This window comes from Haemaphysalis longicornis, unplaced genomic scaffold, assembly GCF_048455015.1.
Source record: "Haemaphysalis longicornis isolate Haplotype H1 unplaced genomic scaffold, Haemaphysalis longicornis Haplotype H1 scaffold_6, whole genome shotgun sequence".
Lineage (NCBI taxonomy): Eukaryota > Metazoa > Arthropoda > Arachnida > Ixodida > Ixodidae > Haemaphysalis > Haemaphysalis longicornis.
In genome coordinates this window covers 32030598-32051894 of record NW_027526407.1, presented here as the reverse complement: position 1 = coordinate 32051894, position 21297 = coordinate 32030598, and the positions used below count along the sequence as shown (strand labels likewise).

General features: G+C 43.6%; 1 protein-coding gene across 1 annotated transcript; it reads right to left on the bottom strand.

The window, feature by feature from the left end:
- Window positions 1-1095: 1095 nt before the first annotated feature.
- On the bottom strand, window positions 1096-20490 carry LOC144142443 (phosphatidylinositol phosphatase PTPRQ-like). Its single transcript, XM_077673953.1, has 8 exons — window positions 20154-20490; window positions 15407-15489; window positions 12905-13131; window positions 9601-9906; window positions 9172-9483; window positions 8295-8588; window positions 3834-4151; window positions 1096-2528 (listed from the first exon to the last, which is right to left on the bottom strand). The coding sequence occupies exons 1-8, from the start codon at window positions 20238-20240 to the stop codon at window positions 1552-1554; spliced, it is 2604 nt and encodes an 867-aa protein (XP_077530079.1). The 5' UTR covers window positions 20241-20490; the 3' UTR covers window positions 1096-1551.
- Between the last annotated feature and the right edge of the window lie 807 nt (window positions 20491-21297).

Genomic DNA, 21297 nt, shown 5'->3' with positions numbered 1-21297 from the left:
TGTATTAGCAACGAAAAAAGCAACCTAGCTTTTAGTGTGAAAAAGATGAATTCCGTAATGAAACATCACTTGCTCGTACCGCTGCGAACCAACTAACGTGCTTAACGACTGAAAAAGTTTCCTTTTCGACTTTTCAAGATAATACGTTTATATAACTAAATTGCTGCTATTAGAAACTTTTTGGCATTAAATATAATGACTGGCCAAAATATTTTCGGGAGTTTTGGTGTTTAATGTAAGCAGAAAAGTTTCAGGTGGAAAGCGTGAAAGAAGTCCTCACCTTTCGTAAAAGTGAAGGTCACAGGCTTGCTTTCGGTGGTGTTTTACCAGCTGGAGCGTTGTAATTATACGTTTTGTGCAGGCTCGTTTAAAGCATAGACTTTTTCAGAAATGTTGCGCACTCTTCCACAATCTTTGTTTTCATACGTCACTAAGTTTTCGATTGAGCTTGTTGCAGCCGAATCAATTGCGATTATACGTAGTGTGAACACCGTTGCATTTTTTACGGTAGGAAAAAGGGAACGCTAAATCCAAGATATAGCGAATATAATGTATGTAGAAAGGCGCGCAAAAATAATTATAGTATAAAAAAGGCTTGAACTTGGGAACATCCATATTTCTCTAATTCTTATTACACAGCTCCAGCATTGAACTGTAACTGACGAGCCTCGAAACAATCGAGAAAATATATTTTTCTGTAATTTTTGCGGACAATTTCTAACAGAAGCGCTTAAGAAGCAAGTGGCGCAATAAAAAGTTATAAACCCGTCCTGACATATTTTTTCCCCGAAAGATGTGGATAGGAAAAAAAACTTTACGTTAGGCTCTACACATCAAATGAAAAGAATCGTGTAGTTGACATACAGGAAACGGAAGGGCAAATTAGCAGAGAAAAATATTCCAATAATTCGCGTATTTAAGAACAAAACTCCAAACACATAACGGGCCGCCCGCTTAAGTCTGGAGGCAAACATCGTTACTAATTTTGTCGTGAAAAGACAATACAAATAAATTATTTAGGTAAGAGTTACACCCTGTAACGCTTCCAGCTTTTCTGTTTTATCGCAAGCAGAAAATGAGTGACAAAAACCTGGGCCAAGCAAATGGGGAGTTTATTGAATGCTCAATAAAAGGTCGTGGCAAGAAGCATTTGCTTTACAAATGGTTCACCTAAACTGCAGAGATTCGGATAAGTTATCATGTAAAACGTAATTGCCTATTTTTATACCATCATTTAAAGCGAACTTTCAGGCCAGTGATGTTTCATTAAAGAAAACTAGTCTATTTCTCCCTTACATCAGTAGCAATTACTTTCATATACGCTCGATGTTTTCTTAAGGTACAACCTTGTGCTAGATTTCTGTAGAGCTACCTGCATTGAGAAGGCTGCTCCGTTAATTCGTGATCACAGGAACACTCGCCTAACTGGGAGCAAAACATGTATTGCAACTCAATGACCGTATACCAAATTAATGTAATGAAACATATTCTTCAAGGTTTAGCCCGTAAACCAGCGGTATAGTCCTAGCCCTCGAACTGCGACGTGCTTATCTAAGAAATCGCCCTCGTAGTAGACGGCTCCGTTGTCGACTGACCTGTCGGAGGCATACGATAGACGATGACGCTGGCAGTACCACACTGGCGCTTCGATCCGCGCTTCAGGCACGCGGACACCTGAACAGAGTACTCCGTCCATGCTTCCAGGTCCTCGATAACTGCTCTCGCGTCACTCACAAACACTTCAACCACACGTGTGCTGTTCTTGTAGAGCACCAAAGTCACATTGTATACGATGTCCAGGTCTTGAACGCGCTCAACAGGATTCCACTGAACCAGGAGAGAGGATGAGTTGGTGGCTGTTGCGGTAACGTTGTTCACGGTTGGTATGTTCGGTGCCTCAGTGCTCACTTCAGCGATGGCTGCGTCTCCGACGACGACTCGGCCGTGGTTCAAAACGTACGCCCTCACCTGCAGGATGTAATCCTCGAAGTTTGGCACAGCTTCAAAGACGTGCGAAAGCTTCAGCGCGGTAGTGTTAGCTGTCCAGCATGTAGACAACTCATTTACTGCGCAAACTTGAAGCAGGTAACCCTGAAGAGCTGGTTCGGTAGTAATGTTTGGAGGGGCCCAACTGCCGACGAGTTTCGACGTAGTAGCATTGAGCTTTACTGCGCTGACGGTGACGTTGATTGGCGGTGGAGAGGGTTCCGGATCAGTGATTCCTTCGGCATGCGCTGAAGCGCCTTCCCACGTCGAGTTACCGTCACTGTTGACTCTGGCGACTTGCACAGCGTACGTGGTGTATGGATCGAGTCCTCCCAAGATTAAGGAAGAGGCTTCGCCCGGTAAGAACACTGTTTCATTGGAGGATTTGTCTTCCAGGCCATGAGGCTTAGGTCCGCCGCTTTTCCACCACGAAACTCGGTAGCCTTTGACGGGCCCGTTCTTGTGACTTGGAGGTTGCCACGTGGCTTGGACAGATGTGCTGTTTATGGTGTTCACAACCAAATTTCTCGGTTCACTTGGTTCTGCAAGAAAAAAATAAAACGTGCACAATAATTACAAAATTTACTTTGCAATTTTTTCGGTTAACAAAAACCGTTGCTAGGGCCCAACAAAATACTTTGCGGCAACATTTTACCTAGTTTTCTTGGTAATACAGAAATAAGGACACCTTTTAACAAATTTCAGAAGGATAAACAAATAAGAGACTACCAACATTGATTCCCGCACTGAAACTCTTTAAAATTCAAAGCTGCGCAATAAAGGTCTTATGGAGCCGAACAAGTACTACCTCACTACTAAGAAGTATGAAACAATATTTTTATACCACCCGTCCCCAGAAACCGCTTATCAAAATGAGGAACAAGAAGTCAGGTCTTCGACATAAATATAGTGCGTAACGTCTAAGTTAAGCAAAGAAAGTGAGAGGACGAGAGAGAGAGAGAGAGAGAGAGAGAGAGAGAGAGAGAGAGAGAGAGAGAGAGAGAGAGAGAGAAAGAGAGAAAGAAAATTCTTTAAGGAAACCGAAGAGGTCAGCCCTATAACATGCTGGGCTTGCTACTTCAGATGGTTGGTGAACATATGATGAGGGTTAAATGGTAATTCAACTCATTCTTATGGCACCAGTTAAGCGGCGAGCGGCAAACACAACTATTTTGTTTGAATTACCTTATCTATGTTGCCAAGGTATGGTCTTTGTCCTGCAGAAATATTAGTTTACGCGATAGTATTTCCCAAGGCTTCTGTCAGTTCTGACAACTGTGAATGACTCACACAGAAATATTTTTGCAACTTTACGGTTCAGCGCAAACTCTTACTCTGTAGAGCCAATGCACATAATAAAATATCAAAGATTGCGTCTCCTCTCTGCCTGTACCCAGACCGAGTACCGGTCCTCCTGAGTAGAATTCCCGATTCGTAGTAGCGTCTTTTTAACGCAAATAAAGCTAATCAATCTATAAAATGAGGTGTCAGAAAATTATCTTCCGAATGACGGGGTATATTTTCCCACGAACACTATATCGAATTTATCTTCAAGTCAGGTCTATTTAATCAAGCGGTGGAGAACCTACGCAGTCAAGCAATTGTGTCAGTGGGGTCTCGTTGGTACATGCTTTTCGAATTTAGTAACGTTTGTATGATTACTGTCGGACTTTCTTTGTAGGAAAAAATTTTAATACCACGGAACCAACAGGACCATAAACATGTCTACGTTTTTCGTTTTGTCGTACTTGAGATTTTACAAATATGCACTCTGCTTGGTTTCCTGTTCCAGCTTATTGACAGATATCGGGAAAGTAATATAGTGAATCTGTAGGTGGAGCACTCACCACTAGGGTTTGTGAACACCGCTACAACGGCTACGTCCCCTTCGGCCGTCTTGTCGTCGGGAAGGTTGTTGAAGGCTTTGACTTGAACCTGGTAGCTGGAGTAAGGCTGGATGCCATAGAAGCTCTTGTTGTACACTGTCCTGGGCAGGGTGACCCAGCGGCTCACGAGTCCAACCGGTGGGCACGTTCCTAGTTCAGGGCATATTCGCACCCTGTAACCGTCGATAGGACCTTGTGGTTCCAGTGGGGACTTCCAAGAAACTGCCACAACGGTCGCCTTGGCACTGACGATGCGCAGTTCTTCCGGCCGGCCGGGATCTGAATGCATCCCAGAGTCCCATATCAAGTATTAAAGTGTGGAAAAAATGTAACTATTAAAGTCTATAACCTGACTACTTCTAATTGAAACCGAAAACTTTGGCGTGTCTGTATGTATGTATGTATGTATGTATGTATGTATGTATGTATGTATGTATGTATGTATGTATGTATGTATGTATGTATGTATATTTGTACATACCTCTGTTCAGATTTCTCATCAGAAGTTCAAAAAATTGTTCAGCGAGAAGGTTATATAGCCAAAACCTTTCCGAACTAAATCTGGAAGCATACTTCATATATACTGGTCGGCATGGTTGAGCACAAAGAAAACACTAGGCACATTTGCGGCAAAACTTCAACGCCCAACTTTTGCTCGCAGTGTTGTTTTATTGAAAATAAATGTATGCGTGATATTTGCGACAGAAAAATTTATAATGCGCGTTAAACAAATATTTTTACCCAAAATTAGAAAATGGCTCACACGAGCCTCGAAATCGTGGCAGTGTTCTCGTGAGAGTGTACACTTTTGTATCCGTCTATGCGAGCATACTCAGCGCAACTTCATTTTAAAAGTGTTGTAAGTTCAGCAGTAATAAAAGGTTAGTATATGGCGCCAGCAGTGGAACGCGGGAAAATTGAATTGCCTTTAGCAAACCTCGATAGCCAGTCACCACCGTGTTTATAGTCCAAGAATAGAAAAGAAGGAGAAGAGCATGAGAGGTGGGTGCGGGAAAGAATAGACTCATTTACATGCAGAGGGGGAAGAAGACTACCGTCATTCAACGACATCTGCAGTGAAACTAGCAGACACGCTCCCATTTTTTTTCGCTTTTGTTTTACCATACAAGATTGCTGCTCATCAAATATTACTTTTCATATCCGGCTCCGGGGAAAAGTTGTAAGTGCGCGAACTTGTATTGGTACTACCTGATATTGAATCATGTTTTTACGTACACCTACTCAAAGCCTTATTGGGTGTGTATAAAAGTTGCAATTTCGGCCCATAAAAGAGAACGTAAACATTTGTTTCCATGCAGTGCTTGGTCTACAAGCTCTTGCGATCACGGGCGTATTTCTGTTGGCGCCGTTAGTGTTACTTAGCGTTTCATGCTTACTCTTTTTCTCGCATTTGTGGGTATACAAAAAAGATGCAGGTGTATTCATAATAAAAATAATTTAGCCTCTTAGATTCTTTTATGTTTTCTCATTTCCACAAGAAAGTGCTTCCTATGCTATCCATGCTATCAGTATGATGGGGCAAGCAAAATTTAGCTGTGTCTTTCTAGTAAAACACTATCAGTGCACAGGATATTAAGAATTGAGAGAATAGATGTTTCGATTCTCTATTTTCTCAATAGTATGCCTGTACAAACCATAACCATGGTAAAATACTTGGGGGTCCACATAACGTCTGATCTAACCTGGAATCACCATATCGATACAATCACCAGCAAAGCTTCTAAATCACTCGGATTCATTAGGCGCAATCTGCATTCAGCTAAAACATCCACAAAGCTTCTGGCCTACCAAACACATGTTCGATCAAATATTGAATATGCAGCGCTAATCTGGAACCCCCATCAGTCGTATCTCGTAAATAAACTTGAGGCACTCCAAAATAAAGCTGCCCGATTCATTCTCAGAAACTACTCACGAACATCAAGTATAACAGAAATGAAACAATCCCTGAACTTACCACCTCTACAACAACGGCGGCTTTATAGTCTTTTATCGGTTTTTCACAGGCTATACCACAGCCAGTCTTCTTTCGCTGCCTCGCACATAAGACCCGCTGGTCGCGTTTTTTCCCGTTTAGATCATGCATTCAAAGTTCAACCAATATTCGCGTGTACCAACCTATTTTTCTTTTCGCCACTCTTACTTGCTATTTGTCACTGGAATCAGCTCCCAGGTAACATCGTCACCCTCAGTAATCACGACTCATTTATCAAAGAGTTGCAGTTATTCCTCAATGTATAAATCATTTTTCAGTGTTTGTGTCACTTTTGAACCTCTTAGATTGGTTCAATGCAGTTATTCCTCAATGTATAAATCATTTTTCAGTGTTTGTGTCACTTTTGAACCTCTTAGATTGGTTCAATGTTCGATGTTTGTGTTATTTTGAACCTGGGTCATTTTTAACCCTCGCATTTTAGGGATTGGATAACTGTTGTGCGCCTTTTGTGTACCCTTTTTTTGAAACTATGCATTTCGACATGAATGTATTTGTAATCGCATTTTTTGGGTGTTGCTGTTTTTATTGTTGCAATGTGTCCTTTTTTTCATTACTACCCCTATGTAACGCCCGTAAGGGCCTTTAGGGTAAATGAATAAATAAATAAATAAATAAATACAGTTAATCTGAATGAACGCCCTTATGTGGCATCATCCCCAATTTCTGCACACAAATTTTGTTGCAAAAGGTTAAAAGAGAGACTTCAAATGTGTTTCCTTTCCCGCTTTGTTTTTTCCGCGTCCCACCGGCTCACTCTCCATATGCGAACGAGCGAGTCACGCGACATATACATTACAAAAATACTCCGCCACCAAAGCACCGAGATCAAACTTTCGAGAGCTGTAAAGTACGTGCCCATGCGCTGTGGCTTTCCTACAATGTTTGCAATCACACATTGGTTCTTTTCTATATCAGGAATCATATTGCAAAAAGTGGCTACGTGCGTAACACCCACCTGTTCGTTTCTGTCTTTTTAGAGATAATTATACAGCTATTGCCGATAAACGTATTTTATTGTCGTCGGGACAAAATGCTCTACATTGCTAAAACTTTTGCACCTTCGACTTCCCTTCACCGTGGTATTCAGCTACTTTCAACGGTAAGTCGTATCAGAATGAAGAAAATAACCGTAACAAGTTATCCCCCCTAAAGCCTTTCGGGGATTTACGTATTGAAGTTTATTTATTTATATATTTATTCAGCCTACTACATTCGCCCAGAGGGCATTGTTGTAGGAGATACATAAAAAGTGTTCAATGCAGAAACGGAATCATGAATCTCGTAATATACAAAAATAAAAATCAACAGAGGCATCTTTTAAAAGCTTGCAGCAAAGAGCATTGTACAACATCAAACGACAACAGAGCCGAGGGAAAAAATAATAAAACAAAAGAGAAAAAGGAAAACAAGACGGAAGACGAAATAAAAAAATTGACATTCTATAAAACTAGTCCCAGTGGTCATCAAACATTGCAGTGGGCAGCAATACGCAGCAGAAGTTATGAATAAAAAAACGAAAAACAAATAATTGACAGGAACAAGATCATGGCAGTTCAGGAAACACCGTTTTCACTGTCACCACACAGACAACCCTTTAGAGCGGTGTCAAATCTAACGCCAGATGCGGAAACGACGTTTTCCGGAAGCTTATTGCAATCGCCAATTGCGCGTGGAAAAAAAGATGCTTTAAAAAGTGAGGTGCGGCAATGAATTTCTCTGATCTTTTTGCTATTGTCTCTCCTTTTTGATACGTAAGCAGGCAACAAGTTGTATTCCTGCCCTAAGCTACGGAAACCTAGAAATAGATTATCACCAAAAAGTTGCGCCAATGACTATTCGTATCCGTGTTCTACACTCTATAGCCTTGTACTTCCTGTACTACAAACAGTAAACAGAATTCGCTCTGCCTAACGCAACCACTGTTATGGACAGCGGGAGTAGGGATTCATAATTTGGGGGGCAAATTTGACGTTAGCTGCATGAGAGATAGGATGGCATATTCACCCTTTTTTAAAGCTGTAGCGTAAGAGCCAGGTTTTGGGATTGATTTGTGTTGCTTGAATTGGCAATAGGCTCCAGTGTGCTCATCGTCGCCATTCTTTGCGTCATAAGTTGCTTGTTAAAGTTATGACTCTTGTGTAGTCCACCTGTGCTCCTGTGGAAACACTGTATTTTAAGCCAAAAGATGCGCACTTTTAGCGAATTGGAGTCGGTACAGTACAGTAAGTGTGTTGCACATTAATGCGCTTTCAACAAAACGAACTCGCTTCTGTGGCAATCGATAGAGCTCCCAAAAGAGTGTTTTCTGCGAAGTTTGTGGTAAACGGAAGCTGCAGTGATCAGTAGCCTCGAGTAGCGGCTTTGTCTAATTAAATAGGTTTCGGAACAACATAAAATGAACTTACCAGCGGCCCACGTCCTTGCTTTGGCGTTAGAGACGGCGCTGTTCAACCATGGGGTAGAGAACTGTACCAAGGCCTTGATCATGAACCGGTATTCCGTGAATGGTTCCAGTGGCGCAACGATGGCCTCACGCACGTTCCCGTGGTCTTGGTTGAAACAGAAGTCGTCCCCTATTGTGCACCAGAATACGCGGTAGTGGCTGGGCGTCACATTGAACCTGGCCGGCACGTCCCAGGTCAACTTGATCGACGTTGAGCTCAAGGGCGTTGCTTTGAAGGATTGCGGTCCAGGAGGAGCTGCGCAGAGAAAGTCACGTTTTAACGACTTCGCTATATTAGAGAGGTTGAACAAACTTCTAACGAGGCTGAGCCGTGGCCCGATCTCCGGACGACAGCTCAGGATTTCCTATTGGCGCAATGAGGCAGACTCACCAAAAGGCGGGTTGGCAGCCATTTTTCTTTTTGTGCAGCTATCTCGCCTTCCTCCCGCGGAGTTTTTTCCGCACACGTCGACAAATCGGTTTCTATTCAATGAAATGTCTGTTTTATAATTAAAAGAGCAGTGCTGTACTCTTTCATGTACCTGACTTTTGCCTCAATCGTTCTGAAGGATACTTTCGCGCGATAAATATTGAGGTGCATGAGCGATGCCGCAGTTCTAGTAATACGGAAAGTTTGCATATCTCACTCCTGACTGACGCTCGAACGTGACAATCTGAAATGTTGGTTTTCCCATCAAAATGCCCGTATCACACATTCTGTGTTAAAGTAATATTTTACAAATTATACTTTCAAGACCTACGTTTCTGCTTGCTCAACATGCACTCAGCCCACCCATATAGACTTTGTATGAGAAAACTGCTACAAAATCACCACTCACAGTACGGCATGGGCACGACGGTCGCGTTGACGTCTTCGCTGTAGGCCCTTTCGCCGCTGCCAGGGACTGCGTTGAAGGCTTTCACGCTAACCTCGTACTCAGTCCACGGTTGGAGTCCTGTTATCGACTGGGTGCCGGCGTTCGACATCAGCAGTTCGCGGGTACCTATGTAATCGCCATAGCAGCGACGCTTTGGACACCACGTTAGGACATAGCCGCTGATTGGTCCGTTGGGATACTTGGGAACGCCTACAACGACGTTCACCTGCGACGTCGACACCTTCGTGAACGTAAGCGAAGGCTCGCTGGGATCTGAAAAGGTCGGTGGAAACCAGAAAACAGGGCATCAGTGTTGTAGAATTCATTTGTAGGCGTTTAACAATGGCTACTACTCTCAGCTCTGACAGCTGACGTCGTCGATGAACTCACAGGTTGGCAGCGTGTACTCGGAGAGCGATGTCTCCGCGCCGTAGAGGATGTTACCGCTGTTGGCGTCCACGTTGAATCCGGACACGTACACGTTGTACTGGCGATACGGTTCGAGTCCCGTGATTCGGAACGCGCGCTGGTCCATCCCACGCAGCTCTGTCTCGCTCATGACGCAACGGGACGTCTGGCACCACCGGACTCGGTATCCGTCTAACGGGCCGTTCAACGTCACCGGGAACCTCCAGTTGATGTCCAGCGACGAAGGAGAGTGCTTGTCGACGAACACTTGGTGTGGCGGGCTGGGCGCTGCATTGAGATTCCAGAAAGGTTGTTTGTACATACCCTGGCGTGTGGAGGAAATTTTTGATCAGGGATCAATGTCCGCCTGAAGGACACACTTCTCCGTGCGTACAATATGACGTACCCTCATCGCAATCGTCGTGATCGGCCCTTGTCTATATATATATGCGACCATAATCGCATACGCAACAACAAAGAGGCAATTTTATTACTTAAGCTGGCAATATGATGTAGAGGAGCAAGTTCAACCTCATGCACACTGGGTCTTAGTACAGCGCTTGAACCCGGCGTAGAACGTTGGGGCTAGACAATTACTCCATATGGTGTGGTTGGGTCCTATCCTCATTCTACTTATAAATGGAACATAGAATGCAATTTTCATCGGCTACACACGAGATGTCTTAAGCACACTTAAACACAGATGAATACATAACATAGTTTTTAAGGCACTGTATTATTCACCCGACGTTAAAATCCCAGAAAAACATTCGGCATAGCAGCTCATTTATTTTATATTATAAACTTTTATTATTGGCAGCTGTCGTGCCTATTGGGGCAATCGCAAAAGGGGGTAAGAAACTTATCTGTAAATTACTCGCAGTGGATGCAGGCGCGCATGACAGACGAATGTTGTGCACAGATCAACAACGCATTAACCCTTTCGGCCTTCGCGGAGTGAAATGACGCAATGACATCAACGTTCCTCTAGCGCATAGAAAACGAAACCAAAACTGCTACTTTTCTGGGAAAATTGTGTTCAATGATGACTACTGGGATAGACATCACCGTTGGTGCGTTTTAACGGTGGTGGACGTTACAGAAAAGAAAAACCTGCGGTGAAGACGAAATTTTGAGATTAAGGCTGAAGAAAACGGAAGTCCTGGCTTCATTCGCAAGCTTGTAAATCTAGAAAGATGTTCACTACGAAGCTCATATTGTGTGTGTAGGCTCTTGTAGTCCTAACGTTTAGGAAAACATGCAAGAAAGATGTTTCTGCTCAACATAACTTTTTTAATTGCCGCACTCATTCACCAGACGTCCTAATTAATTATTTCGTTATAAATCAGTTATTACTACTACTAGCAGCTCTATATTTTGTTCGTGGCCTTATGGGACCCCAAATTGTAAGAAAACACACAAAAATATTGTTTTACCTGAAAAAATAAAACGGGGCTGAAAGGGTTAGGGTCTTTAAAAAGTGGCACAAAACAAAATTTCTAAAGTGATTATCAAATGAAGTTATAATACCTAGAGTAAGGGCTGCATCTCGGTAAAATAAACAGACCGCGTATCAGCTTCCTTCGCTGCAAATTGTGTCGGATGAGGGTTTTCTACTGCCCTTGCCCCTTTGCTCACGCTCTACTTCTACCCTCTCGCACTTCTCACGCGGAATAAAGTGAAGTTTTTTACTGTAATTTAGGTGATTAGCAAGTCCAGTTAGTTCCGCACGTACTAAGGTTTTACTTGTTTTATACTTTGTCTTTGAGGTTAAAAACGCGTGTTCTTGTTAGTGCTCTCGGTGCGGTTATGTTCGGATATTTCCGAAGATTTTAAGGAGGGGGTGCATTTTTTTTATCTTGTAGAATGGCTTGGTCAGAATGTGAGCGCGTTTAGGTCTAGCCTACAATGTTCATCGCAAAAGTGAAAATTTTAGGAACGTGTTAAGTTTTTACTTGAAGGCCGATTTTGTAAAGTACGGTTCCATTGCGCTAAAAAAGTTGTAGCGCTAGTGTGCCACTGTTAAAATTAATCTCAATGTTCAGAGGGCCTACTTTCGTTACAAAATAACAAAATAAACGCTAGCTTTAAAGATATCAATGTTTTTTCGTAGGTGAACCAGAGATTTGATTTAGTTTCGTAAATTTTCAGAACTTTCGTTAAGTTCTTGCTGCGCAATAACTGGCAAAAAAGAGAAGTCTGCGCATACCCAGTTCCCACACTGTGTCTTCCTTGCTCCCAGCCTGGCAGCGAGCTGTGAAATTGGCGGACGGACGTACGGACGGACGGGCGGACGGACAGACAGACAGGACAGGCCAACAGAGAGACAGACAGACAGACAGACAGACAGACACACACACACAAAGACCACAGACAGAAAGGCAAATATTTTCCATCGTCGAAGCGAACGATGTCAGTAGTCATAAAATGAACCCAAAAGGGATCACGCTTAACGCTTTTACACGTAGTTTTCATGAGCTAAAGCATGAGCTAAAGTTTACCTTTGCTTGGCATTTTGAAGCCTGCTGTCTAACTAGCTCTACTGTATGACTGTATTCATCAATCACATAGCCGCCATATGCTTTTAATAAAAGCATTTTTTTATTGCGCAAGCCAGCTCAGCCGGCACGCCACCGATGGCGAGACTAGGGAACCATGCAAAGCCACCTATGCCGCGCTTTTTTGCGCGCGCAGGGTTTATTCAACTAGTCTTCTCTTTTGTGCACTCAGTTAGCGCAGTGTTTTTGTATTGTCACGTGGTTCGCATTGTGACGTAGTGCGCTTGCGCTAGACCTCACGCACATAGGGAAGAATCGCCGTTGAGCGAAAATGTACAGGCAACGTAACCGCTTCCCCCCTCGCCTAGTAACGCAGTACGGCAGCCGCGAGGCTCGGAGCTAGCGAAGCGGTAAGGGGCCGCTTTCACTTCGGCTGTTGAAGGTCATTGCGACGCGATGAATGCCCTTGAAAGGTGTAATGTAGTAGAGATTTCCCTCTAACAAGCAGAAAAGTTTGCACACACGCGCGGACAGGTATATAAATGTAAATGGCACGCCAAGAAAGCATACGCAGAGGTGATCACACATCCGACACTGTCGACGAATTGAAAAAATACATCAGCCATAAGAAAATTTCAACTCAACTGATCCAGAATCCAACCCTTCCTTACAGCGCTACCTACCATCTCGCAATGACATCTGGCCGCTCACTGCGGCTTCCGCGATTTCTCTTATATATCCTTGCTCAAGCGACGTCCATGTTCAAAGAAGCAAGCTTCAGCGCTCACCAGTGGGCGACGTCCTGAACGTCCGGCAGACGGCGTCCGAGAAGTTCGTGGCCGAGCACTGCGTCTGCACGCACATGGTGTAGTTGGTGTAGACGCCCAGACTCGGCTGAGTCCTGGTGTAGCCGGACACGTTGATGGTGCACACCTTGGGCGTGCTTGCCGAAGAACAGGCCTCGCCATAGTTACCCAGAGACATGCACGTGCAGTGCACTGGATTCGGCACGTACCTGCGTCAGAGAACAAGGTGTTTCATTTCATTTCATTTATTTGCTCCTTAAGGGGCCCTTAGAGAAATGACAAAATACGTTCATATCGGTGAAACACCAAAACAAGGACTGGCACTAAAGAAACAGCACAGGCGGTAACTGTGCATATTTTTAAAAACGGTGCACGTTTTTCAGTGTTTTCATCGATATGTCATGCATCCAGCTAGCCTAAAACCAAGCTTTAGTGAAATTAAGTTCAATTGAAACGTTGCCATGCCAACAGAACAGTCATACTTATTTTAACGCAATTTGCAAGAATTAAGTGAGTTAAGAAAAAGAACAAATGAAAGAGTGGTGACGCGCCACCTGATGTTTGCCACTGCCTTAAGGACGTCACCGACACTATTTTGTGCGTTGGGCTGCCGTCTTCAAAGTTGCAGCCAGTGAACAACACCGCAAGTTTATAGCATCGCGTGTGCGTCTGTTTGATCACATTGCTTTGTTGCTGGCATAGATTTCAGACACTGAATATTCTATTTTGTTACCACCTGTATATTGTCGTCGTTGCTGAAGTAAATAGCAAAACCTTTAAACTTTTCCGGTAGTAGTGATATTTTGTATGAAAGACAACGTCTATTGAGACCGGAACACTGTTGTGCGAGGTATGCGATGCAAGTTATTTAAAATGTAACAGTGGGGCATGTCACCCTCATGGGCATTTGGAAAAACTCGTCAATACATAATGTGATATTTGTTCGTTCAAAAGACCCCAAGGACCTAATAATAATTACTTGTATTTTGAAATTTAAACTTCCAAATACTAAGCTACACATTGAGGAAAACAGATGATGCAGCGGCGAATTGCAAGCCACTCTTGAGCCGGATCATTATGACGTACCCAAAGCCGTGCGAACAACACTCTTGCCCCGCGTGACAGCCTCACCGTGAACCACTAATAATACCAAAATAACAGCAGAGGAAAAAAACTTACATAAAGGGCCTATCATTCAAATCTCTACAAAGAAATCCCCCATAACGGTCTGGTTGGGCTACGAGCTTATAGTATTGATTGCATGGCTGTGCAACGATGTGTGTAAATTAATTCAACAGAAACAAGTAAAAGGTCAGGGTATCACACATATTAGAGAAGATTCTAAGCGAGCATTTTTGTGCGTTTTAAAAGGGCATCAGATATTACGTTTCAAGGAATGAAAAGGACAAATAAAAAAATGTGTGTAGTAATCTCAGCTCATAAATATATATCAGGTTCGATTAATATCACAATTTAAAATACATGTTCCATTCGTACTGGCCGCTGGCTACGGTCTGCCAATATAGCAAATTATTATTTTTTCTTCACACGAAAGTTGTTCGGGCCTGCTTTTGGGGCGGCAGCTGATCCAAAAGCAATTACAGAAATTGAAGTAATACAGGACGTCTCGGAGTTCAAGCTTCGTGTTCAAAGCAAGAAGCGAAGGGCGGCAAGCAATTACTCCGGCATCTGGCAGATGACCCTTTAGCAGGGTCCCTTTAAGTCTATCCGTTAGTGTGCACAGATGTGTGTCCTTTAATAGTCCTACTTCGCTACATCGGGCTCATGAGAAGATTAATTCTAACATCATCAGTTTCTGGCCGACGACATACAAATGTGAGAGGAATTTGAAGTCCGATTATGCGAAACATACAAGGATCATATTGCGAGCGTATAATTACCGTGTGAAAACTGAAAGCGCAAGGCGTAAAAAGAGCAGTTAATTTTAATAAACCTCTTCTGCCATTTCAATGAAATTTGTCCCTAAATAAATAAAACTCATGTCATTTATTGAAACTTGTCATTAATAAAACCTGCAAGTTTAATGAAATTTAAATGAAACTTATCTTGTTCTTTTATTGAACCTGTCGTTTTATTTAAAGCATATGGTGGCTATGTGACTGATTAATTTTGACGGTTAGCACAGAATTATCACTTGGAATCAAACCCGAGATAACAAAACAATTGCGAGAAACATGTCTCATCGCTTTGAAAAATACTTAGGAGGTCTAACACAGCCACAATGACCACTATGCTGCCGGCGGTATTGTACAAGGGCATCTTCACCGTATCAAACCCTTCTTTGAACCCAATGTTTCGCTAAGTGAACACGAACACCTTTTTTATTCAGTATTACTCGCGTGTAAATAAGCGACAAACCCAGCAAAGCTAAAGGTTGGAGGGTAAGACGCACCTCTACATCCATGTGTGGGCTGGGAATCACTGGGTGGCAATAACCACAATAGGTCTAATCGGAACACTCACTTCGTCACATCCCATCGGAATGTCATGGAGTTGTAGGCGATCACAGGAGCCTCTAGATTTGACGGCTGTGGGCATTTCTCTGCCTGTTTAAAAGAAAGAAAATTCAAGCGATAAGAACTCACATAAACTTCGTTTTTATACTTCTTCGCTGGTGAGGAAAGGCGAGACACGGAAAAGGTAAAAAGGACAACGTAGCGGGGTTGCCTGCTTCGGCTAACATCTAAGATGCGACCTACGCGGTAAGAGTGCGAACAACGAAAGAGAAAACATATAGGAAAAATACCACCCAGGGTTGTTCACATATTACGTGGCTCTGCTCACTTTATCGTATGAAGAGTGTTCACCAGGAGTGGTAGTTTCTTTTTAGAGCTCCAAAGAAAGCAACACGCACTGAGTTCAGTTTGTTCGAGTTGGCTTTGATTACTTTGATTTCTTTGATTGGCTTACTTAGTTAAACTTTATGTTGGGAGCATTCAGGATTTATGCAATAACATGTCAGGCGCACAAACCAAGAAAAAGAAACAAAAAAGACAACATTTCCGATTGCATCTACAAAAAATTCACAGTGCTTTACCGCAAACTTACGAAAGCACGTTCACTATCGTTCTGATCAATAGAGGCAACACTTGTGTAGTTTTGATTCACCTGACCCACTTTGGCTGCTTCTATAATCAGGCGGACAGAGTTATCGGCGCTCCTTCAAGGACTTCGATATGAGCGAATTCTGGCAAGTAGCCACAATCGCGATAATGAGCTCCAAGGTAATCTGTATAGCCTTGTTAACATTGAAGTGATGTTCTTCTAATAGATTATTTGAGCGCCTACGCGTTGTTCCTGTACAAACACTGCCATGTGTCAGTTGAATGTGGTACATGACACTCTCATCGTAATTTAAAATTTATTTATGTGTTTTATGGGGCAGCCGGTGTTTTCGGGGGAGTTAGGGTGACCTTTTTTATAGGAGCTTAAATCTTTGTGAGAAGCAGAAAAAATTACGGCGATAACCCTGTTCCCCTTGTCATCAAAACAGCAGAAATGTGCCCGGTTGGTCAAAACTACGTAAGCGTTGGCTCTATTCATCTACGATAGGGAACGTGCTTTTTTGAATCCGCAAGCAAGCGATGTTTTTATAGCTGGTAGGTTCTTTCGGGAGATTTGCCTTTTTGATGCTTTTTTTTTTGTCCGCATGTAATGTCACTGTAAAAACCCAAAATACTCAAAAAAGTACATACCATTTAAGCACTTGCGATGTGTTGGGAACGTGAGAGCACTAATTGAATGTTGTTGAGTGCTCCATTAAATTCAGCACTGCGAATAGCTGTGGCGGTCGTGCCAGGTCAGAGGGGCACATGCTTCATATGCCACCGAGCCCCGTACTCCCAGCCACAGCTGAAGCTCCGCTTTCAACCTTGTCTAGCAGCGCAGTCATTACCCTTGGGGTTTCAATCTATTGCGAAGCTCTCTGACTACAACGCGTCACGCCTCGTGCTTTGAACCCTCCCAAAGGAGTGGTTTTTTAAGGACGATAGTGTTTTTGAACTCCCAAATGCAAAATAATTTTGGTTTGTTTCTCTGTTATTTTCCTGTCCCTCGGTACAGCTGCTGGCCAAAAGGTGAGATGAATACATGAGTGAGACGCTTATATCAGCAAAACATTTCCAATCTAATCAATCAAGAAATATTCTTCATATACGTCAAGATTGTTCAGCCAAAAGATAATATGAGGCTTATTTGGGAAAAAATGTCAACAGGTAACTGGTGGTCGCAGTGTTCATTTAATTAACAGTAGAGTGTGTAATCCATTTTTGCCAGATTAAGTATAAAAAACGCATTGAAAACTGTTTCACCACCGAATACAAACAAGGCTAAGTACCAGCAGTTTCAAGACATGGTGCAGCCGTGCAAGCCCAGCAACAGTGAACTCCTCAAACCTCCAATAAATCGACTGAAACAGGAAGGGAACAGCGTGAGATGTCGGCGGATCAGACAAGAAAGGCGTTTACGTGACAGGGGGGGTACAAAAGTATGCCGTCGTTCCACATTTGCAGCGACGCAAACACCGGTACAAAATCCGCAACTCGTGGCCATTGGTTCTGCTCTGCCAATGTTACCAATTAATTTCCTTCGCATGACGAGCAGCTTGTTTAGGCCTGCGTCCGTGGTAGCAGCTTACCCAAACTGAATCCAGTAATTGAAATATAGAAGGAATGAAGGGCCACACTATCTCCGCGGGGACCCTACCACTTTGTAAAATATTTCAAATAGATGTTTTTTCCCCGCCCCCGACCAACCAACCAGATGCTGCAAGACTTGCAAAACAAAACACAGAAGCTTTCACAACTGCTAGTGTTATCAACTGAATGCGTACTTCTCACGAAGAGGATCGATTATACCAGAGTAATAAAGATGACCAACCTCTGAATACAACCTAGATACAGCTCGATACAAGCTCTACCAATCAGCTCGATACCAACCAATAAATGGCAGCCTACCGTTGTTCGCGAAGAAGAATGTGTAGATAGCTGTATCACGCCGGTACTCACCTACGCGGCAGAAACTTGGACGCCCACTAAAATGGTTCAACTCAAACTGAGGACGACTCAGCGATCAATGGAGCAGAAGATGATAGGGGTAACATTAAGAGACAAGAAGAGAGCGGAGTGGGCCAGGGAACAAACGCGTGTTAAGGACGTATTAGTAGAAATTAAGACGAAGAAATTGACGTGGGCAGGGCATGTAATACGAAGGCAAGATAACACTTGATCATTAAGGGTAACAGTGGATCCCTGGAGAAGGCAAGCGTGGCAGGGGGCGGCAGAAGGTTAGATGGGGAGATGAGATCAAGAAGTTTTCGGCGATAAATTGGTCGTATTTAGCAAAGGACCGAAATAATTGGAGATTAATAGGAGAGGCCTTTGCCCTGCAGTGGGAGTAGATAGGCTGATGATTATGATGAGCAGCTATACACAACCTAGATATAGATACAAGCTATGGCCAATAAAATACACACGTACGTAGGAGCGGTTTAAAAGAGGTCGAGGGCACAGTGAGACAAGAACGTGGCAGAGTTGCTGAGTGTCAGTAGGAGATATAAAAGTAGGCAGCTCCGTTCGTGTCGACAGAACAACTTCCGGTTTCCTTCGGACGTGAGTTTGTTTTATTTTGTCTCACTTTTCAAGGATGGCGGAATAGCACGGAGTGTTGAAACTACTTCTCCTACTGTTTTCGACATTCACGTGCACGCGTGCCTCGAAGATTTCCTGCCGACAGTTCATTGACGTATGGCGTGATAACTGAAAAACAACAAGGTTCTTTTTCTCGGCTTCGGAATTATTTCTGGATGAAGCAGATGCTACAAGAAATTCGGGTAGTGTAAATAATCATGAACCTTCTCGAACTGCATGCGCAATGTACGTATTTTTTGTCAAACGTTTCTAAGTCATGCCGCACGTATCTGTGAAATACAAAATGTAAAGCAAAAGCTTAACGCTCAGTTCTTTCCAAATATTCATGACAGTAGGGAAAGAAAATGTTCTCCACAGCTTTCTAACATGAACTATTTCCCTGGTACTCTGCCGTTACGGCTGTTATCAAGTAATGTTTGTCGTATTGAATTTTGGCATTGCCTACAACTTTTCACGAAGGCTGTCTCCGTCTAGCCAAACCATAACACACACTACTTGCGATAATTTTGTGACCTGTACCACCTCAAAAGGTGGAGAAGAGGACTGCAAATTTGTCCACAGAAAATGAGGTGATGAATAGAGAAACAGTCACAACTATTCAAAGCGACGGGCATGTGCGCGGACGATGGGTAGCTGAACGGTTTTGTAGGCTTTCGAAGGGTCTCTAGTGTGGAAGGTTTCGAAGTCACAAAAAAGACGACTATCAGGCAGTGTTGCAAAACATGACTGTCTTCCGCTCTTATACATGACTATCGGTCATAATGGGGCAGAAAGGAACCAGCGCCTATTTTTCAATGTTTAACGTTTAATTTCAGGGATTGACATAAGGCAGGGCATGCAGATTCCAGAAGCACACTGCAGCTTTTATGTTAAAAACAATTTTGAGGCGAATAATAGTACAGCTTAATGAGCAGCGAAGGAAGATTAAAGCCTCACTGCAGTTTGTTGCGCGCTGAGCAATACAACCTCACCACATATGCCCAGTCAGGATACAGTATCAGCGAGAGGCGGACGTTGAAAAGCTGTACCTGTTTTTAAACAACCGACCATTGCCACTGTAAAACGAAAATGAACGTAAAATCCACGAGCGCCAATTAACCGTTGCATCTGCGGCACAATTCTAAACCAGACTTGCAACAGCTGAATACTTTCGTCTGTTCTCATCAAATACAGAATTTGTAACCATCCTGATTGCAGCTTTGCAAATCGTTTCGTCACTCTTATATTGCTGAGGTAGTTGGTGTCACGCAATATCTCATCACAAATGCGGGCGACTTAAAGCGCTACTTCACTGCACTTTAACCTGGCCGTAACCTGCTTTTTTGTTTTGGTTGTTCTTCTTCTTGTTTCTTTTGATAACGTATACACAGGATGCCCAACAGTCTATATCAACTGGTTAGACTTGACTTTTTAGAAACAAGCTCAATAGTTTTATAATGACGCGGGCCACAGGAATAAACAAATAGAACCTGAATATTAAATGCTGATTCAAAGAAACCGAATGCCCCCGTTGCTAAAAAAGGGAAATAAATGCAGAGAGAATGAAAGTTAAATGTACTCACATGAGAATATCTGGAAAGCGTGGCGACCAGCACAGCTACCAGCAGTGAACGTAGGTCCCAGCTCGAAGTTCTCAAACTTCGCGCCATTACACTGCGCCGGCACCAGTCCACCTCAACTGGAAATAAAACCTCCGCGCCGACTTACGCGATCTGCCCCGTTCCAAGACCCACCCGAAACATGCAACTGCCGACCCCCGATAGCCCCGAAGAAGGCGAATTTGTGTATATAAAGTGTTCCAGGTGCGAGGAGGTGTCCGTCTTCCTTCCTCCTCGCCGTACGCGAGATAAAGTTCCGCGCGTATAGAACTGCAGACTTGTGACGCCGGAGTTCTCTGGACAAACCCCCTACCCTTGCACCGCGTGAGGCGACCCGGCGGCTACCGCGAACGCAGCACGTGCGGCAATCGCCCTGCAATGGGAAGTTAGACGAGAAAGGGCGCGCGAACACTCTCCCAGTGGCTTTTACCGCCTCGTGTTTCGCGTCCCGCGCCGATACGTGGTTACGAAGGTTACGAACTTGTCAGGAGAGCGCCGCCTCTCATGGATATTGTTTTCGCCCGAAAAAGTACTGCACTCACTGCATTCCAGACTGGTGGTGGAAGGTCGGCGTGCACTCCTCGTGATGGTGTCACTGCGCTCACGAGCACAGTTAAACCATGATTTTTTGGGCGCAAGCATTCTTTGCTGAGTGCCATAATGGGAAGAGTGGCAATGCTTTGTGGACGTTGGTGACACTTAAGAAGACTTTTCAGTTGACGCATAGGCCCCTTCCGAGTGGCCAGGCACTAGGCGCCGAAAAATACAACGTGCGAAGTGCGAGTGATTCATGGTGCAATATAAACATGTCATTACTTGGAGGCACGAACCAAAAGCATGTGAGGCCGCATGCCGAAGAAAACAACAGTTGAGTCCTGAAGGTGAATGCTACTGGCAGAAACAAGAGCGGGTTATCGGGAGATTAATTGCAGGAGCACTAGGAAAAAAATACCTAGATTTACCCTGTCAACAATGCAGCTCGACGGGCAGGTCAAAATCATATGCGGTTAACGCCTCTTGGAAGGGACAGTTCACAAAATAAATAATTATGGCCGGTAATGTCGTACTTCTAGCATCGCAACATATCGGTGGTCACTCATATGTTGGT